General features: G+C 41.6%; 1 protein-coding gene across 1 annotated transcript in view; it reads right to left on the bottom strand.

The window, feature by feature from the left end:
* Positions 1-16,795, bottom strand: part of LOC136768775 (E3 ubiquitin-protein ligase TRIM39) — a 38,999-nt gene extending 22,204 nt beyond the window's left edge. The window contains exons 1-3 of the mRNA XM_066723137.1: positions 15,832-16,795; positions 14,624-14,728; positions 266-385 (exon numbers count right to left, since the gene is read on the bottom strand). Of these exons, the coding sequence (XP_066579234.1) occupies positions 266-385; positions 14,624-14,728; positions 15,832-15,931 (325 nt within the window). The 5' untranslated portion in view covers positions 15,932-16,795. The remainder of the gene's footprint in view (positions 1-265; positions 386-14,623; positions 14,729-15,831) is intronic.
* Between the last annotated feature and the right edge of the window lie 2,600 nt (positions 16,796-19,395).

The following is a 19,395-nucleotide window of genomic DNA, read 5'->3' as shown; positions in this document are numbered from 1 at the left end:
ATGGGGTGACAGTTTAAAATAATGGATTGGACACATATCCCCAATTAATTAATGTATAACCCAGGATTAACTCCTGAATTCCTCATGGATTTCCTTCTGATATTGGTCACATGAACCCTGACCCTAATGCTGTTATACATGTGATTAACATTAAAGCTCAGATTAAGTGCACAAGTTATTCATACATTAATTAATTTGGAATGTGTACCCATTAATTTTAAATTTGACCAGTTCCAGACTAGGGTTGCGGCTACATGAATTTTACCTTCATTGATATTTTGTAGAGCAGAGTAGTTCTGTTGCAGAGGTAAAACACTCTGTTGCAGATGTGAAACTTTTTCAGCACAAATCAGTTCTGGTGGATTCTTGGTGTTCTTCTGAACAGCTGACAAAAAATTAGAAAAATAAAGAGGTGCTGTTGTTTTAGTATACCCAGTCTGATAAATAACATAGATAACATTTAATTATTATTATTTGTATTTTAAAAATCTGGCCAGAGATTAAAGGATGTAAAAAGTCTGGTAAAAACTGGTTATCGATCAAGTCGGAAGCACTGCCCAAGGGGGAGGAGTTTCTGCGCACTTCCATAGAAACCTGATCAAAAAAATTCACTCTATCAAAGCTGCCATTGGCCCCTGCGCATGTCACTCAGAACAGGTTCCTTCCTACTTCCTGTTCTATAAAACATGACATCTGCACAGGTTTGTCCTCCTTTGCCATTTCGCTGGACCCTTGAACATGAGTTCTGTGCACAAGACTTATTATTATTATTACCACTATTTCGGATGGTTGGCTGGTCTCACCCACCCCTCCTCCTCTGCTGAGCGAGGACATCCCCTGGCGGTGATTCAGAGGGCCACAGAGTGTCTCCAGCTCCCCTGGCCCTCTGATCCTGTCCCGCCAGGTTCAAGAAAGGTCAGTGTTCACAGTGGCACTCCCACTGACCTCCTTTCCGAACTGAGGGCCACTTGGGACGACGGGTTCCTGAGGTGGACAGGTCCCACCTCATGGATGCCCTTATCTTACTGGGCTTCACTTTTGGCCCCTCTGTGGAGGAGATGCTAACATGCACCTTCCAAGAGAGAGAGCAGTCCCTGGAGCTGGTGCGGGTCTACCCCATTGTACCCTAGGCCCAGCAGTGCAGGCACCCTGCAGCAGCTCGTCGATCTCTGCCAGCGTCTCACTGGCAGGCAGGCGCCCCCCAAGGCTCGATGCCCTGGCCTCCGGCATGGTAGGAGCTCATGGTAGGAGGAAGCCTGGCTGGTTTGTTCTCACCCGCGGGGGCTGTCTCTCTGAATTGGGCCTCCGGGTCAATCGAGAAAAAAGCCACCTGACGCCAACTCAGTAGGCATAGTTCCTCAGACTGCACCTCGTTTCCGTTGCCATGCTCACCATGCTGGCACCTGAGAGAGTTGCCTCCATACACACGTGTCTCTCCCTCTTCCGACAGAGAGCTCGTGTCAGGGTGTCCCCTTGCCAGAGGCTGCAGGGCCTCCTAGAAGCTGCATCACAGACCCTCCCCCTTGGACTCCTCCAATTGAGGCCACTGCAGTGTTGGTTCGGGTCTCTCAAGATGCACCCTCACCATGATTGAGCATGCCAAGTCACAGTCACTCCGGCGTGCTGGAAGGCGCTTCGTTGGTGGTGGAGTCCTCACAATTTGACCCTTGGTGTGCCCCTGGACACAGTCTGCCACCAAGCAGTCATGACAACAGATGCCTCCAAGCAGTCTGCGACAGATGTGGAGTCCAGGACAGGTGGATGGAGCCAGCACAGGCCCTCCATATCAATGTCATGGAGTTACAAGCAGTACTTCTCGGACTGTCTCATTTCCTGCCAGTCCTGTGGGACAGTGGTGGTCGCCTATATCAACAGGCAAGGAGGTCTCCGGTCGCACAGACTGTACTGTCTAGCATGTTGTCTGCTTCTGTGGGCGCAGACATGGTTCTGCTCCATCAGAGCAGTTAATCTCCCCAGCCTGTCCAACACGGTGGCGGACCTCCTCTATCGGGGAGGACCCTCAGTTTCGGAATGGCGCCTTCACCCGTTGTGATACAGCAATTGTAGAGCCGGTGCTGCAGAGCGGAAGTGGATCTCTTTGCCTTGAGTCCACCCACTGCCCGCTATGATTATCCATCTGAAACCACTGAGGAACTATAGGGATTGACGTACTAGCTCACACATGGCCCACGCAAGGTCTCCTTTATTCTGGTTTGCAGACCTGATCGCCCTCCTCCACAGAGAGTCTTGACAACTCTCAGTGAGAGAGTGTTGTCCCAGGTGCAGGGCATGCTTTGGCACCCCAATCCGGGCCTCCCCCAGCGTTTGATTGCCTGGGGTCTGTCAGACGCGGTAGTAGCCACTACTCAGTCGGCGAGAGCTCCATCTACGAGGTCGCAGTATTCCTACCTCAGGTGGACATTTTATCACCTGGTGCAAAGACGGCAGTCAAGACCCAATTCATTGCCCCATTGGGGTCATATTACAAGAGCTGTTGGACCAGGGCAAGTCCCTGTCCATGCTCAAAGTATATCTGGCGGCCATCTCCGCATGTCATGTCCGGATTGATGGCGAGCCCCCTGGGTCTCATTTCCTGGCTGTGTAGTTTTTAAAGGGAGCTCGACGGCTACGGCCTCCTTGCACCCCTTCACTGCTCACATTCTCAAGCCCCATTTGAGCCACTGAAGTTGGTGTCAATTAAGACTGCACTTCAAATCACCTCTGCAAAATGCGTGAGTGAGTTACACGCCCTGTCTGTACACCCATTGTGTGTCCGTTTTGAGTGAGATGGCTCCAGGGTCCTGCTACAGCCTAACCCTGTGTTCCTCCCGAAAGTGCCGTTTACTATCAGTGTCCCAGCAGTATGTACAGAACCTGAATATACAGCTATATAACAGAAAATGTAAACACATTATCAAGCAAAGAAATAATAACAATAATAATAATAGTCTGAACGATCTCGCACACAATGCTATGTAAACAGGCTATCTAATAATCCACCAAATAAACTAACAGTTTACACATACTAACACATTAACAAGTGGAGAGGTGACTTACAATTCGTCAGCAACGCACACTGCTCTGACTAAACACAAATAAACTTAAACAGGAGCTAGCAGACAGTATTCTCTTTTTACTCGTGTCTGGTCGCACTGGGAAGAAGTCACACTGCACTTGCGTCACTGAAAAGAGTCTTGCACCCGGCAAAAGAGGAAGAACCTGCAGAGATATCATGTTTTATAGAACAGGAAGTGGGAAGGGACCTGTTCTGAGTGATGTGTGTAAGGGCCAAAGGCAGCTTTGATAGAGTGACATTTTTCGATCGGGTTCCTATGGAAGTGTGCAGAAACGGAATACACACATAACGGAAACTGACTATGAATTATACAAAAATGTTGGAGTGGGTGAAGGGCGGAAGGGGGCAGGGGCCAGTCCTTAAGTTCTTAGGCTTAAGGCCTTGGGCTTAAGGCCTAGGCCTAATATTGCCTCCCCTTCAGGCAGTATAGTTCAGAAGTTCTTAAATGGTGATGCTGGCTGTGGTCTTCCCTCTGGTGGAGGACTCATGCCGGCACTCGTGGGGAACATCAACAGCCCTTAGGTGTCGATGACTCGTCAGACATTGGGATGTGGGTGCAATGACCTTCATTGTCTGTTTTTATTCTATCACCATTATCAAAAGTTGATGATCTGTAGTAATCGTGCCTTAGGCTCTTCAGTAACATTTATCTATTTATTTTGATCAAGTTCTGTGTGCAAGACTTTCAATTTATATTACACTGTTTTGCTTTGAAAGAGTTGCTTTTTTGAGACTATAGATGTGTGTGTGTGTGTATACAGTATATATAATTTGGTTATTTATATCATTTAATACTAATTTTATGAAACAGAATTCCTTGTGGTTCTCTGGTAGCTCATACTCTTGAATGAATAGATCTATTGTGTGTTTGTAATGCTAAGTATTTGATCTTGTAGGACACTGTAAGGGCAATATATTAATGGTATGATTATAAGGTTTATCTGATAAAAAGTAGTTTGTGACACCACGTTCGACTGTGCAAGCTATTCAGGCTTTGGTCTAATCACAGATTAACTGCTTCTCTCCTACTTTTTATTAGAAATATTTGATACAAAACCTGAATTGTCTAGATAAATTGCTTACATATACTCAGGGGTGGAAAGTAACAAATTTCAAATACTCATGTTCCTGTAATTGAGTAGGTTACAAAAAGTACTTGTACTTTTTTGAGTATTTTTCAAATTTGCTAATTTTACTTAAGTATGTTTTGAGTGAAGTATTGTACTTTGCTACTTTTAAAAAGGCATTCGTTACAGAGTACACATTTTGTAGGCTGTCATGAAAAAAAAATGTGTGTGATAGACAGACAAACGGACCAATAACTGAAGAAAAAATGCATTTAAATGTCAAGCATTCTGCCCACAACACTCAACAGGCCAATCACAGTGTGTGTCCTGATGTTGCGGTTGGTCAGTCAGTCTTAAAGTCAGTCCTCCAGTCCAGCGGCAGTGAGGTGAGTTAACTAGCTACAGTGGGAGGAAAAAGTATTTGATCCCCTGCTGATTTTGTACATTTGCCCACTGACAAAGAAATGATCAGTCTATCATTTTAATGGTAGGTGTATTTTAACAGTGAGAGACAGAATAACAGCAAATAAATCCAGAAAAACGCATTTCAAAAAAGTTATAAATTGATTTGCATGTTAATGAGGGAAATAAGTATTTGATCCCCTATCAATCAGCAAGATTTCTGGCTCCCAGGTGTCTTTTATACAGGTAATGAGCTGAGATTAGGAGCACTCTCTTAAAGGGGCCAAGACCAAAGAGCTGTCCAAGGATGTCAGGGACAAGATTGTAGACCTACACAAGGCTGGAATGGGCTACAAGACCATCGCCAAGCAGCTTGGTGAGAAAGTGACAACAGTTGGTGCGATTATTCGCAAATCGAAGAAACACAAAATAACTGTCAGTCTCCCTCGGTCTGGGGCTCCATGCCAGATCTCACCTCGTGGAGTTTCAATGATCATGAGAACGGTGAGGAATCAGCCCAGAACTACACGGGAGGATCTTGTTAGTGATCTCAAGGCAGCTGGGACCATAGTCACCAAGAAAACAATTGGTAACACACTATGCCGTGAAGGACTGAAATCCTACAGCGCACGCAAGGCCCCCCTGCTCAAGAAAGCACATGTACAGGCCCATCTGAAGTTTGCCAATGAACATCTGAATGATTCAGAGGAGAACTGGGTGAAAGTGGTCTCAGATGAGTACAAAATCAAGCTCTTTGGCATCAACTCAACTCGCTGTGTTTGGAGGAGGAGGAATGACCCCAAGAACACCATCCCCACCATCAAACATGTGAGGTGGAAACATTATGCTTTGGGGGTGTTTTTCTGCTAAGGGGACAGGACAACTGCACCGCATCAAAGGGACGATGGATGGGGCCATGTACTGTCAAATCTTGGGTGAGAACCTCCTTCCCTCAGCCAGGGCATTGAAAATGGGTCGTGGATGGGTATTCCAGCATGACAATGACCCAAAACACACATCCAAGGCAACAAAGGAGTGGCTCAAGAAGAAGCACATTAAGGTCCTGGAGTGGCCTAGCCAGCCTCCAGACCTTAATCCCATAGAATATCTGTGGAGGGAGCTGAAGGTTCGAGTTGCCAAACGTCAGCCTCGAAACCTTAATGACTTGGAGAGGATCTGCAAAGAGGAGTGGGACAAAATACCTCCTGAGATGTGTGCAAACTTGGTGGCCAACTACATGAAATGTCTGACCTCTGTGATTGCCAACAAGGGTTTTGCCACCAAGTACTAAGTCGAAGGGGTCAAATACTTATTTCCCTCATTAACATGCAAATCAATGTATAACTTTTTTGAAATGCATTTTTCTGGATTTTTGTTTTGTTATTCTGTCTCTCACTGTTAAAATACACCTACCATTAACATTATAGACTGATCAATTCTTTGTCAGTGGGAAAACGTACAAAATCAGCAGGGGATCAAAAACTTTTTCCCCTCACTGTAGCTAGCTAGCCACAAGTATTAGTGAGTAGGGCTGTACATTTTTAAATCAAAATCAAAGATCAATTGAAACAAGATTTTCATTTAATTTCCGTCAAATTTAAAGACGGGGTCATGATTATTATTATTTTTTTTTGCTTTGACAAACCAATATTAATTAAAGTATCAGAACAAAATTAACAACAGCAGACAAATATCTCTGTGTGTGTGAATACCTCTGTGTGTGTGTTATTCGTTCTTATGTTACTAAATATTTTAATAAAATACCTATATTGCGTTCCAGCTGTAAACTCCTAAAAATTAATAAGTTATAAACACTTTCTTCTCCAGCTGCCGGACCTGCACTTTATGTGGTAGGATGTATTGAATATAATCTAGCCAACAATATGGGCTGTGTAATAAAAATTTGTCATTGTGAAAGAGTTATAATCGTGTTGATTTCTGAAACATTATGACCAATATGTCAGTGGGTGGGATATATTAGACAGCAAGTGAACATTTTTTCCTAAAAGTCGATGTGTTAGAAGCAGGAAAAAGGGGCAAGCGTAAGGATCTGAGCGACTTTGACAAGGGCCAAGTTGTGATGGCTAGATGACTAGATCAGAGCATCTCCAAAACTGCAGCTCTTGTTGGGTGTTCCCGGTCTGCAGTGGTCAGTACCTATCAAAAGTGGTCCAAGGAAGGAAAAGCGGTGAACCGGCGACAGGGTCATGGGCGGCCAAGGCTCAGTGATGCACGTGGGGAGCGAAGGCTGGCCCGTGTGGTCCGATCCAACAGATGAGCTACTGTAGCTCAAATTGCTGAAAAAGTGAATGCTAGTGCACACAGTGCATTGCAGTTTGTTGCATATGGGGCTGTGTAGCCGCAGATCAGTCAGGGTGCTCATGCTGACCCCAGTCCACTGCCAAAACCGCCTACAATGGGCACGTAAGCATCAGAACTGGACCACGGAGCAATGGAGGAAGGTGGCCTGGTCTGATGAATCACAAGTTAAATTAATTCAATCGAGCATCTGTGGGATGTGCTGCACAAACAAGTCCGATCCATGGAGGCCCCACCTCGCAACTTACAGGACTTAAAGGATCTGCTGCTAACGTCTTGGTGCCAGATACCACAGCACACCTTCAGAGGTCTAGTGGAGTCCATGCCTCGATGGGTCAGGGCTGTTTTGGCGGCAAAAGGGGGACCTACACAAATCTTGATCACTTTGCAAACCCAGGTCTCTGGATCAATGGGATGAAAAATCTTGATCTGTTTGATTTGTATCTGTAGTGTTGAGGAGTGCATTTTCTGTATTGATGTGCACATGTGTAAGGCTAAGCCATTTCAAAGCGCTTTCACGTTGCTGGGCTATGTTCCAGTTTTATGCTATTTTTATAACAGGTTCTTTATGTTTTATAATTGTATATGTCTGCTGAGATATGTGCATACCAATTTATACACCAGTTTACACAATGTATTGTGCATAATAATAGATTTTTTCTTGTTAATATATGCTCTCGTTTTGATACACAATTGAAGAATCGCTGGTGATATAGCTTGTCAGTCTGACTTCTGATCGGCTCAGCAAGTTTCTAATTTTCCTTTTGAATTCAATCATGAAAACTGTTCATGCAAACTACTTAAAGTCCATTAAAGTGCGTTTCATAAGTGTCTGAAAATTGAAAATTTAGCTGAGTCGAAGATTTGTGGAATTGTTACACGATATTAGTGAGCAAACATTTGCAGAGCTTTGTGGCATAATGTGATAAAAGCCAATTCCACACATAATTCAAGGTATTGCTATACACAGTTTAATCTAAAACGAGTTATATATCTTGTAATCCCAATGCTAAAAACTGTTTTTTCTTTCAAAACGCAACATTTGACATTCCTGATTTATATCAATACACAATATATCCATTTTAGCCAATCAGCATCATGCTCATTTCCAAAACTGATCTCTGAAATGGTGACGTTCACACGACCACAATGAATACATCATTCAGCATTTAGAGATAATAATAATACAAACTTTTAAATCAATAGAACAGTTACTTTATTGTTATACATCTGTGCACTCTGGCCATGATTGAGAATATATTTTATTTATTTATTTATTTATTTATATTCTCAGTTATGGCCAGAGTGCATATATACACTCACCTAAAGGATTATTAGGAACACCTGTTCAATTTCTCATTAATGCAATTATCTAACCAACCAATCACATGGCAGTTGCTTCAATGCATTTAGGGGTGTGGTCCTGGTCAAGACAATCTCCTGAACTCCAAACTGAATGTCTGAATGGGAAAGAAAGGTGATTTAAGCAATTTTGAGCGTGGCATGGTTGTTGGTGCCAGACGGGCCGGTCTGAGTATTTCACAATCTGCTCAGTTACTGGGATTTTCACGCACAACCATTTCTAGGGTTTACAAAGAATGGTGTGAAAAGGGAAAAACATCCAGTATGCGGCAGTCCTGTGGGCGAAAATGCCTTGTTGATGCTAGAGGTCAGAGGAGAATGGGCCGACTGATTCAAGCTGATAGAAGAGCAACTTTGACTGAAATAACCACTTGTTACAACCGAGGTATGCAGCAAAGCATTTGTGAAGCCACAACACGTACAACCTTGAGGCGGATGGGCTACAACAGCAGAAGACCCCACCGGGTACCACTCATCTTCACTACAAATAGGAAAAAGAGGCTACAATTTGCACAAGCTCACCAAAATTGGACAGTTGAAGACTGGAAAAATGTTGCCTGGTCTGATGAGTCTCGATTTCTGTTGAGACATTCAGATGGTAGAGTCAGAATTTGGCGTAAACAGAATGAGAACATGGATCCATCATGCCTTGTCACCACTGTGCAGGCTGCTGGTGGTGGTGTAATAGTGTGGGGGATGTTTTCTTGGCACACTTTAGGCCCCTTAGTGCCAATTGGGCATCGTTTAAATGCCATGGCCTACCTGAGCATTGTTTCTGACCATGTCCATCCCTTTATGACCACCATGTACCCATCCTCTGATGGCTACTTCCAGCAGGATAATGCACCATGTCACAAAGGTCGAATCATTTCAAATTGGTTTCTTGAACATAACAATGAGTTCACTGTACTAAACTGGTCCCCACAGTCACCAGATCTCAACCCAATAGAGCATCTTTGGGATGTGGTGGAACGGGAGCTTCGTGCCCTGGATGTGCATCCCACAAATCTCCATCAACTGCAAGATGCTATCCTATCAATATGGGCCAACATTTCTAAAGAATGCTTTCAGCACCTTGTTGAATCAATGCCACATAGAATTAAGGCAGTTCTGAAGGTGAAAAGGGGTCAAACACAGTATTAGTATGGTGTTCCTAATAATCCTTTAGGTGAGTGTATGTAACAATAAAGGTTCTTTTGATTTAAAAGTTTGTATTATTATTATTTGTAAATGGCTGTTGCTGATATTTATATAAATAAATACATATTCTACGGTGGCTCGTTGAGGACATGAAAAAAAAAAGCCCCTCTGGTTATCTCGTGATCACGACATAACGAGTTGTTTTGTCGTGATCATGAGATAAATTACCTCTCGCTATCAGAGAAAGCGGAAGTGTTGTAATTTTCTTGAGACAGTGCTGAGACTGGGGCAGTGCTGTCAACACATTCAGGTTTATTGAAGGACTACACATCAAAGGAGTGGCCACCCCTTAACTGGCGACACATGGGGTTTAAATACTCTATTCAGTTATTCAATTAAACATCGAACTGCACGGGGACTGGAGGGGGAGAACACAAAACGTGCAAATGTGATATATGATGTGTATTTAATCAAAGTAATTGAAGAGGCCCCAAATACCTCACCTGCACATGAGGTTACCAAAGAGCACATAATGAGACCAGCTTCTACCGGTTTGTACCAGATGCATCTCTCTGCAGACACACAATACAAATTTAGTACAAAACGTAAGTTCTAGTAAAACCACAATAAGATGGGGAAGTGGGTACACAACCCCCCTTTGCCTATCTAGACATGTGTTAAATACGTGTGGAATATAAATAATGAAATGGCTACATATGTCTCCATATTTGGGCATAAAATAGAAAACATTGTGTTTAAGCTTAATCAGGAAGATAGTGAGGATATCATAACATAGGGAGTTGTCTCCCCTTTATTGGTTCAAACTCACCCTATCGCAGTATGTATATAACATCATATAAGTGCTATGAGTCTGTGTGTATTACTTTTCTCCAAGCGGCTTGAATAAGGACTCTGTTTGATTCAATCTACTCTACAGTCTGATTTGTGAAAGCAATTAAAAAGGGGATTCTTCAGTAATCAAAGTGAAAAACGTACAGTGGACTGAGACCGCGACATATGTAACAGTTAAAACTGTATAAAGCCATACACAAATGTACACAGATGAAGGTTTAAAATATATAATTTCAAGCAGGCATAACTATAGTCAATGGTTAACAGACTTAACACCACTATTGTACAGAATAATAATAACAGGAAAAGCATAAGTATTATAGTAATAACAATAAGTATGCATATGACTGGCAGCCCACTCAGAATTTGAACCACATTCATTGAGCATCCTCACCTCTACAGAACAGGTGTTCAGCCTGTTACACCACAACATGTAACCTTTATTTGAGGGAGATTTAAAGCTGTTCTGAGGGGTTACCTCATTTGTAATGTGTTCATTATGTAGAATGAGTGTATTACGAATAGGCACGCGTAAAATATGCTAATATGAACGTGTATGATTATTATAATTGTAGTTTGGATTGTTTTTATGAGTTGTGTCAAGAAAACTAAAACAAATGCCAGCGCAGTCAGTTTGCTCTAAGAGCAGTGTGCGGTGGTCCCACTCGGCCGAACCCCTACTGGCACCGCGGACATACACTCACAACGGGCACTTTTGAGTGACAATTAACCTGAACCGCATGTGTTTGGACTGGGTGGAAATGGGAGGAAACCACATTACACTTAGAAAAGAAGCGAGATACGGAGAGAATAAGCAAACTTCACAGAAGCTTAAATGCATTATGCAAATTTCAGTCCAGTGGGTAGCCTATACATCAACCAAGAAGTTGTGTTGTAATGAAGTTTCAGGATCACTTTAATTATTGAAAGGCATAAAACAATTTGTCTGCATTAATCTTGACGGGCCGTTATGTCGTGATCATGAGTTAATGGGAGGTAATTTATCTCATGATCATGACATAACAACTTGTTATGTCGTGATCACAAGATAACCAGAGGGGCTTTTTTTTTTTTTCATGTCCTCAACGTGCCACCATAATATTCAGAGGGTTGACAAATAAAAAAAAAACTGAATAAATGAGTGGAGGAACATAATGAATGCAGATGCCTCCAAACAGGTGTACTGCATGATACAATTAAGCAATTAACATTCTATCATAAGAATATAAGAAGAACATAAGAAAGTTTACAAACGAGAGGAGGCCATTCCACCCATCGTGCTCATTTAGTGTCCATTAATAACGTTAATCCAATAAGTGATCCAAGGATCCCATCCAGCCTATTTTTAAATGTTCCCAAATTTTCAGCTTTAACCATATCGCTGGGGAGTTTGTTCCAGATTGTGACGACTCTCTGTGTGAAGAAGTGTCTCCTGTTTTCCATCTTGAATGCCTTCAAGCCCAATTTCCATTTGTGTCCCCGGGTGCGTGTGTCCCTGCTGATCTCGAAAAGCTCCTCTGGTTTGATGTGGTCGATGCCTTTCATGATTTTGAAGACTTGGATCAAGTCCCCACATAATCTCCTCTGTTCCAGGGTGAAAAGGTTCAGGTCCCTCAGTTTCTCAGTAGGACATTCCCTTCAGACCTAGAATAAGTCTGGTTGATCTCCTCTGAACTGCCTCTAGAGCAGCAATATCTTTCTTGAAGTCTGGAGCCCAGAACTGTACACAGTATCCGGATGAGCTCTAACTAGTGCATTGTACAGTCTGAACATCACTGCCCTTGTTTTAAATTCTACACTTTCGACAATACACTCACCTAAAGGATTATTAGGAACACCTGTTCAATTTCTCATTAATACAATTATCTAACCAACCAATCACATGGCAGTTGCTTCAATGCATTTAGGGGTGTGGTCCTGGTCAAGACAATCTCCTGAACTCCAAACTGAATGTCTGAATGGGAAAGAAAGGTGATTTAAGCAATTTTGAGCGTGGCATGGTTGTTGGTGCCAGACGGGCCGGTCTGAGTATTTCACAATCTGCTCAGTTACTGGGATTTTCACGCACAACCATTTCTAGGGTTTACAAAGAATGGTGTGAAAAGGGAAAAACATCCAGTATGCGGCAGTCCTGTGGGCGAAAATGCCTTGTTGATGCTAGAGGTCAGAGGAGAATGGGCCGACTGATTCAAGCTGATAGAAGAGCAACTTTGACTGAAATAACTAGTCGTTACAACTGAGGTATGCAGCAAAGCATTTGTGAAGCCACAACACGTACAACCTTGAGGCGGATGGGCTACAACAGCAGAAGACCCCACCGGGTACCACTCATCTCCACTACAAATAGGAAAAAGAGGCTACAATTTGCACAAGCTCACCAAAATTGGACAGTTGAAGACTGGAAAAATGTTGCCTGGTCTGATGAGTCTCGATTTATGTTGAGACATTCAGATGGTAGAGTCAGAATTTGGCGTAAACAGAATGAGAACATGGATCCATCATGCCTTGTTACCACTGTGCAGGCTGGTGGTGGTGGTGTAATGGTGTGGGGGATGTTTTCTTGGCACACTTTAGGCCCCTTAGTGCCAATTGGGCATCGTTTAAATGCCACGGCCTACCTGAGCATTGTTTCTGACCATGTCCATCCCTTTATGACCACCATGTACCCATCCTCTGATGGCTACTTCCAGCAGGATAATGCACCATGTCACAAAGGTCGAATCATTTCAAATTGGTTTCTTGAACATGACAATGAGTTCACTGTACTAAACTGGCCCCCACAGTCACCAGATCTCAACCCAATAGAGCATCTTTGGGATGTGGTGGAATGGGAGCTTCGTGCCCTGGATGTGCATCCCACAAATCTCCATCAATTGCAAGATGCTATCCTATCAATATGGGCCAACATTTCTAAAGAATGCTTTCAGCACCTTGTTGAATCAATGCCACGTAGAATTAAGGCAGTTCTGAAGGCGAAAGGGGGTCAAACACAGTATTAGTATGGTGTTCCTAATAATCCTTTAGGTGAGTGTATACTCTAGCATCCTGTTTGCCTTTTTTATTGCTTCCTCGTGCTCTGTAGCATGTATACAAATGCTGAGCAGGCCCAGTTGACCACGATTTTGGATCAAGATGACAAGAGGAAAGGATCTAAATGACTTTGAAAGAAGTGTCATTATTGGGGCATGAATGGCAGGAGTTTCTGTCACACAGACGCTCAACTGGCTTGTGTTCTCGACAAGTGAGCGAGTGCATGTGTGGCAACACCAAGAGAACAGTACAGATCTGACAGTGATCACTTTTATCCTATGGTGAATCATTTCTATCCTGATGGGAGTGGTCTCTTCCAGGATGACAATGCCCCCATCCACAGGGCACGAGGGTCACTGAATGGTGTGATGAGTATGAAAATGATGTGAATCATATGCTATGGCCTTCGCAGTCACCAGATCTTAACCCAATTGAACACTTACGGGAGATTGTGGACTAATGTGTTAGCGTTCTCCACCACCATCACCAAAACACCAAATGAGGGAATATCTTTTGGATGAATGGTGTTCATCCCTCCAGTAGAGTCCAGAGACTCATAGAATCTGTGCCAATAGCATTGAAGCTGTTCTGGCGGCTCTTGGTGCCCCAACACCTTACTGAGCCAGTTTATGTTGGTTTTTCCTTTAATTTGTCACCCATCTGTGTGTGTACTTTTTAAATGAGCTACTTTTTACTTTTACTTTTTTATGCCAGTACTTTTACTTTTTATCAAAGTAACAGTACTTCTACTTGAGTAGGATTTCTCAGTACTCTTTCCACCTCTGCATATACTTCAAATAGACATGCCTACCTCACCAGACATAAAAATAAGGGTTTCTTCACAGTAACCAAAGCAAACACCAACTCATGCAGTGCAGAATAATATATAGAACAATGTCAACAAGGACTACTTTGCCACCATTTCTAGCTTAAGCAAACATTATTAATTATAACTAATATATAAATAATTACAATTGTAATTCACAGAACCTCTCCTCCAGATAGATGTTGATCTGTACACTGTATATGATTAGTATGTAAAGTGTCTTGTCGCGTGGTGTCATGATAGGGTATTTTCCTTATTATATTAATATTTGTCTTCAATTAGTGTGTGTATTTGTTATCTGATGTCTTTGGTGTTATTCTGGTGCGTATCTTGATTTCATTGTTTTACAATGTATATGTTTTGTCTGTGTTGAGCAGCCAAGTTCTGAATGACCTGGAGTGGGCGGGTATAAACTTTGAATAGAGTTTATTTTAACTAAATATTCCCCCAATCCTTGTTTTGTTACAGTGCGATATCATTTTTTTATAACGTATATAATAACAAACATTATAACAAATGTTTGTTATATAATACAATTATAATACTGACCGAGGGTTGTAGTTGCAGCCAGCAGCAAGCAGCTCAGACATGTAAGGCATAGTGTAGCAATCCTGTAGAAAGAGTTTTGCCCTCTGGATTTCAGAGATTGGGAATCTGAAAGTAAAGTCAGCATTTTACATTAATTATTTTGACCAGGTTAAATACAAGAATCTTAGTTAATTAAGGGTCACAGCTCATGGTCCTGTCTGGAATTGGAAAATCAGCATTATTTTTGCACCGGACTGATTGCCATTAGCACAAAAGTACTTAACATAAAATACAATATAAGTGTAAAACAACAATAACATCCTGTGACAGGACACATACACATACACATACACATACACATACACATACACATACACATACACATACACATCCACATCTTGCTTGCTCTCCAACTAACTATGTGAGGCTGAGGCCTCCTTTTATTGCAAGTGGCTGGGGCTGATTGACACTAATTGATCAATCAACCCCAACCACTTGTAGTCTATGTGCAGGCAGGGAGAGATCATTAACCCCCTCCCTGCCACACATCCATATAAATGTTATAGTAAATTCAACATTATCAAGTTATTAAAATAACATTTGAAAGGACACATGTCAGAAAGTTAGAACAATATGTAAATGGAAGCTAAAAGTGTTTTTTTAAGTAATCAAAATGGCAGTAATTGTATCTTAACCCACAAAACACATTAGTCAAGTGCAGAACCATTGAAGTCCTGTGGTTTTTCTTCCCTCCACTATCCACATCAGTTCTGAAAACCTGTACAATTATTCTTCAAAATACACAACACCAAATTAAAATCAATTCTGTTTTTCATGTATAATGAGTATCATTCAGAACCTCAAAGACATCAGGGACCTGATAAAGATAAACATCTTAATATGTTTAGCAAAATTTAGATTATGATAGACATGCCAGAGCATAATCATGTGAGTTATATAGAGAATTAAATCCAAAATGTGTATTTATCGAGAACAATCAGCAGCAGCAGCATAAACTATCCATGTTGATATAATGATGTTGGTTTTGCAAGAACAAAATTAATATGCCAGCTGTCAAAAAATAGTCAGATATTATACAAATAAAAATGTACCTGTTAAAAATGCAATATACACATTTGCTTTGTAGCTCTGCTAAAAAACATTTAAATGTCTCTAGAATTGGCCTTTGTATGTTTCTGGCTTAATGAAAACTGAAATGCTTGACTTACTTGCAAGATTTTTTATGTTCTGCTTTCCAACAATGACTTTGTGATCCCCAGATCCAACACCCTCCTCCCCTGTATCAACCTTAGCAATGTCCTCTTCCATGGTTTAAGGTCTGCTTCTGTCAGGATAGCCTGCACTGTGTGTACTGTACTACAGAGTGAAAGTGGTCATGCCAAGACAGTTTTAGAAATGTTCTATATATTTAAAATGTAACCACCACTACCAACCCCCCCCTTCTCCTTTTTGACATCCACATCCTTTGCTTTTCCTGAAGAGATCATTAAAAAAGAGTGTGAATGGTGAAGGGTGCATGTGTGCTGACTCTGTCTGATATTTAGATGTTGTGAAAAGATACGTTTCCTGTTTTTCTGTCTTTGCCATGCTACTGTTTTTTTTTTTAATCACGCAGCTTGAATTAACAGGGTGATTAACAGTACGTGATTAAGTAAAAAATGTTTGCCACAGAAGCAGACAGGCAATTAAGCCTGGACAACTGCAGACCACCCTGCCTGTTGATGTAGGACATAACAGAGGTGTTGTCCATCCGAATCAGCACATACCTGTCCTGTAGGGCTGGCAAAAAATGTTGGAGGGCTAAGAACAACAGCTCTGAGTTTCAGGACATTGATGTGGAGAGTATCATGGGGCTCCATCCACATCCTGTGGACTCCGGGGCCATTACAGATGGTGTTCCAACCCTAGTTGGAGGTGTCCGCCGTCATTACCTCTCGCTTACAAACAGACACACAGCTGGATCCTAATAAATAAGACCAAGTATGACCAAGAAAAATACAAAGCCATAGTAGCAAACTGTCTGAACACCAAGGCTGATCACTACACCATCACTGGATAGAGTTTTACCACACGCTAGTGTAAGCTGGAGGCTGAGGCATAACAGTCATGATTGTGTAGTGCTGCACATAGGGCTGACAGCAAACTACAGTGGGGGAAAAAAGTATTTGATCCCCTGCTTATTTTGTACGTTTTCCCACTGACAAAGAAATGATCAGTCTATAATTTTAATGGTAGGTGTCTCCCTCAGTCTGGGGCTCCATGCAAGATCTCACCTCGTGGAGTTTCAATGATCATGAGAACGGTGAGGAATCAGCCCAGAACTACACGGGAGGATCTTGTTAATGATCTCAAGGCAGCTGGGATCATAGTCACAAAGAAAACAATTGGTAACAGATGAGACCAAAATCGAGCTCTTTGGCATCAACTCAACTCACCGTGTTTGGAGGAGGAGGAATGACCCCAAGAATGCCATCCCCACCGTCAAATATGGAGGTGGAAACATGCTTTGGGGGTGTTTTTCTGCTAAGGGGACAGGACAACTGCACCGCATCAAAGGGACGATGGACTGTAGCATCAAATCTTGGGTTGCATTTTTCTGGATTTTTTTGTTGTTATTCTGTCTCTCACTGTTAAAATACACCTACCATTAAAATTATAGACTGATCATTTCTTTGTCAGTGGGCAAACGTACAAAATCAGCAGGGGATCAAATACTTTTTCCCTCACTGTATTCTACTGCTTTAAGACATGAGTGCAGTTTCCTTTCTTCCAGTATAGTTGATACAGTAACATATCTATTTTGGGTTAACTGAGACACAAATCGGACAAATTATTAAATACTTCTAGATTCATGGATTAATTTACTACTCAATGGCCAAACTGCTAGCTGAATGGCCAAATTGATTAATTTCTTAATTAATTTCTGAATTAACTACCAAATTGACGGATGAAAATTTTTGCCACAAATGGTGCTCCATAGGCAACAACACAACCAAAACCAAACCAAACCTGAAAGACAAAATGCACCTCTCAGGGAAATGGTACAGATCAGGATCAAATGCATTACTAGCATTTGATCCTGGCAGTATAAATGCTCCACCAGCTCCAGTTCAGCATGCACTATGGCAGCGTATGTTTAGAGGCAGGGGGGCAGACAAACAGCCTTCACATCAGTGGAGCAGATAGAGAACACTTCTCGTGTTAAAATAAAATATTGTTAAAATTCACAGTACATGGCTTGTTATTTTATGTTAGCCACATTATAGAATTGTATTTATTTTCAATGCTTCCACTGTGAAAAATATGCAAGTGTGTTGGTTTTACTTGTTAGAATAATTAATAACAAGTTAAACAGTTTTCAATATAAGTCTGTGTCCTGAAGGACTAATTTAATATATACATATTATTAGGTGTGGACTTTTTGTGCTAATGCAGCAGCATTTGTTTTAAAGGCAGGAGGTCAGAAAAAACAACCTTTGCATCAGTGGACACACTTTAAACAATTCACTACTTCCCTTATTATAAATAAAATTTTACAAGTAACACGAAATGGCTTGTTACTTTATGTTAGCAAAAATATATATTATATCACACCTTAAAATGCTGCAGCTACTAAAAGTTACTTATTTTATGTTAGCAAGAAATATTAGTTTAGGCTCTTTAAAATGCTTCAGTTAAGAAAAAATATGCAAGTGCATTGGGTTTACTTGTTAGAATAATTCATAATGAGATAAAATTACAATTTTTGATATAGCCGTTTTCTAAACAACTAATTTATTATATGCATATAATTAAGTTTGGACTGTTAGCGTGCATGCAAAGAACCCTGTGGCAGCTGAAAGTTGATCCTGATCAGTGTAAAGGCAACACCACTGATCTTGATCAAATGTGCTGATGCTGCATTTGATCCGGATCAGAAATTGCAGTGTAAAAATGCCTAATATTTTCCCCGCACAAATATAATTTGTCTCGGCACGCCAACACAACAGGCAGTGGTAAAATGCAACAATGTTTATAGAACAACTTGCAATGAGCCACACAGTAGGCTGTCTGGCGCTGAGCAATGTCTACTGGAAAAGACAAGGGAGAAACATAAGTAACACTGTCAATTGTTTAATTTTGATCAGACTTTCCCAGCTTTGACTGACTGGATCCTCTTTTATAGCTGCGGCCAACGTGAAGAGACTGTGGAGAGAATGCAGGTAAGTAAGTAATATAATTTCTTAATTCCTTTTCCAGGTGGAGCAAGAGAGAACTACTTCAAGAAGACTATGTCACAGAACAACCTTATTGAGAAAGTTGACCAATGAGGAAACAGGCTGTGCAGTTATACAAAACTCTCAGAGCTGCAGATTGGTCTTCAAGTATATACTACAGTTTCAAACTGAGAAGACAGAGGCACTCAGGTAAGCACACACACACTCCTGTGTTTGTTGAACCCCAAACACCAATAGAGTGGAGGTTGCATAGGTTTGTATTCCAATGTAGAAAAACAGAAGACATTCTCAAAGATGTGATACAAGTAAAAAACAAAACAGTTTTGAGTCTTAACCTAAAGATCTTGTGCACTCTCTTAGCAATAATTATCCAAGTATAAATAGAAAAGAACTGATAATATTCTGCTGATTCTCACTGTGCCGATGCTATCCCTAGGGAACGGTGTCCTAACCACCACTCTCATCCACCTGCTTTGGACCCCAGTTGCTTTCTAGATTACCTCACCGCTGTAGCTTAGACAGTTCCACTGCGCTGCAGAAAAAGAAAACAATGTC

This window comes from Amia ocellicauda, chromosome 14 (genome assembly GCF_036373705.1).
Source record: "Amia ocellicauda isolate fAmiCal2 chromosome 14, fAmiCal2.hap1, whole genome shotgun sequence".
Taxonomy (NCBI): domain Eukaryota; kingdom Metazoa; phylum Chordata; class Actinopteri; order Amiiformes; family Amiidae; genus Amia; species Amia ocellicauda.
This window is presented reverse-complemented; position numbering and strand designations above follow the sequence as displayed.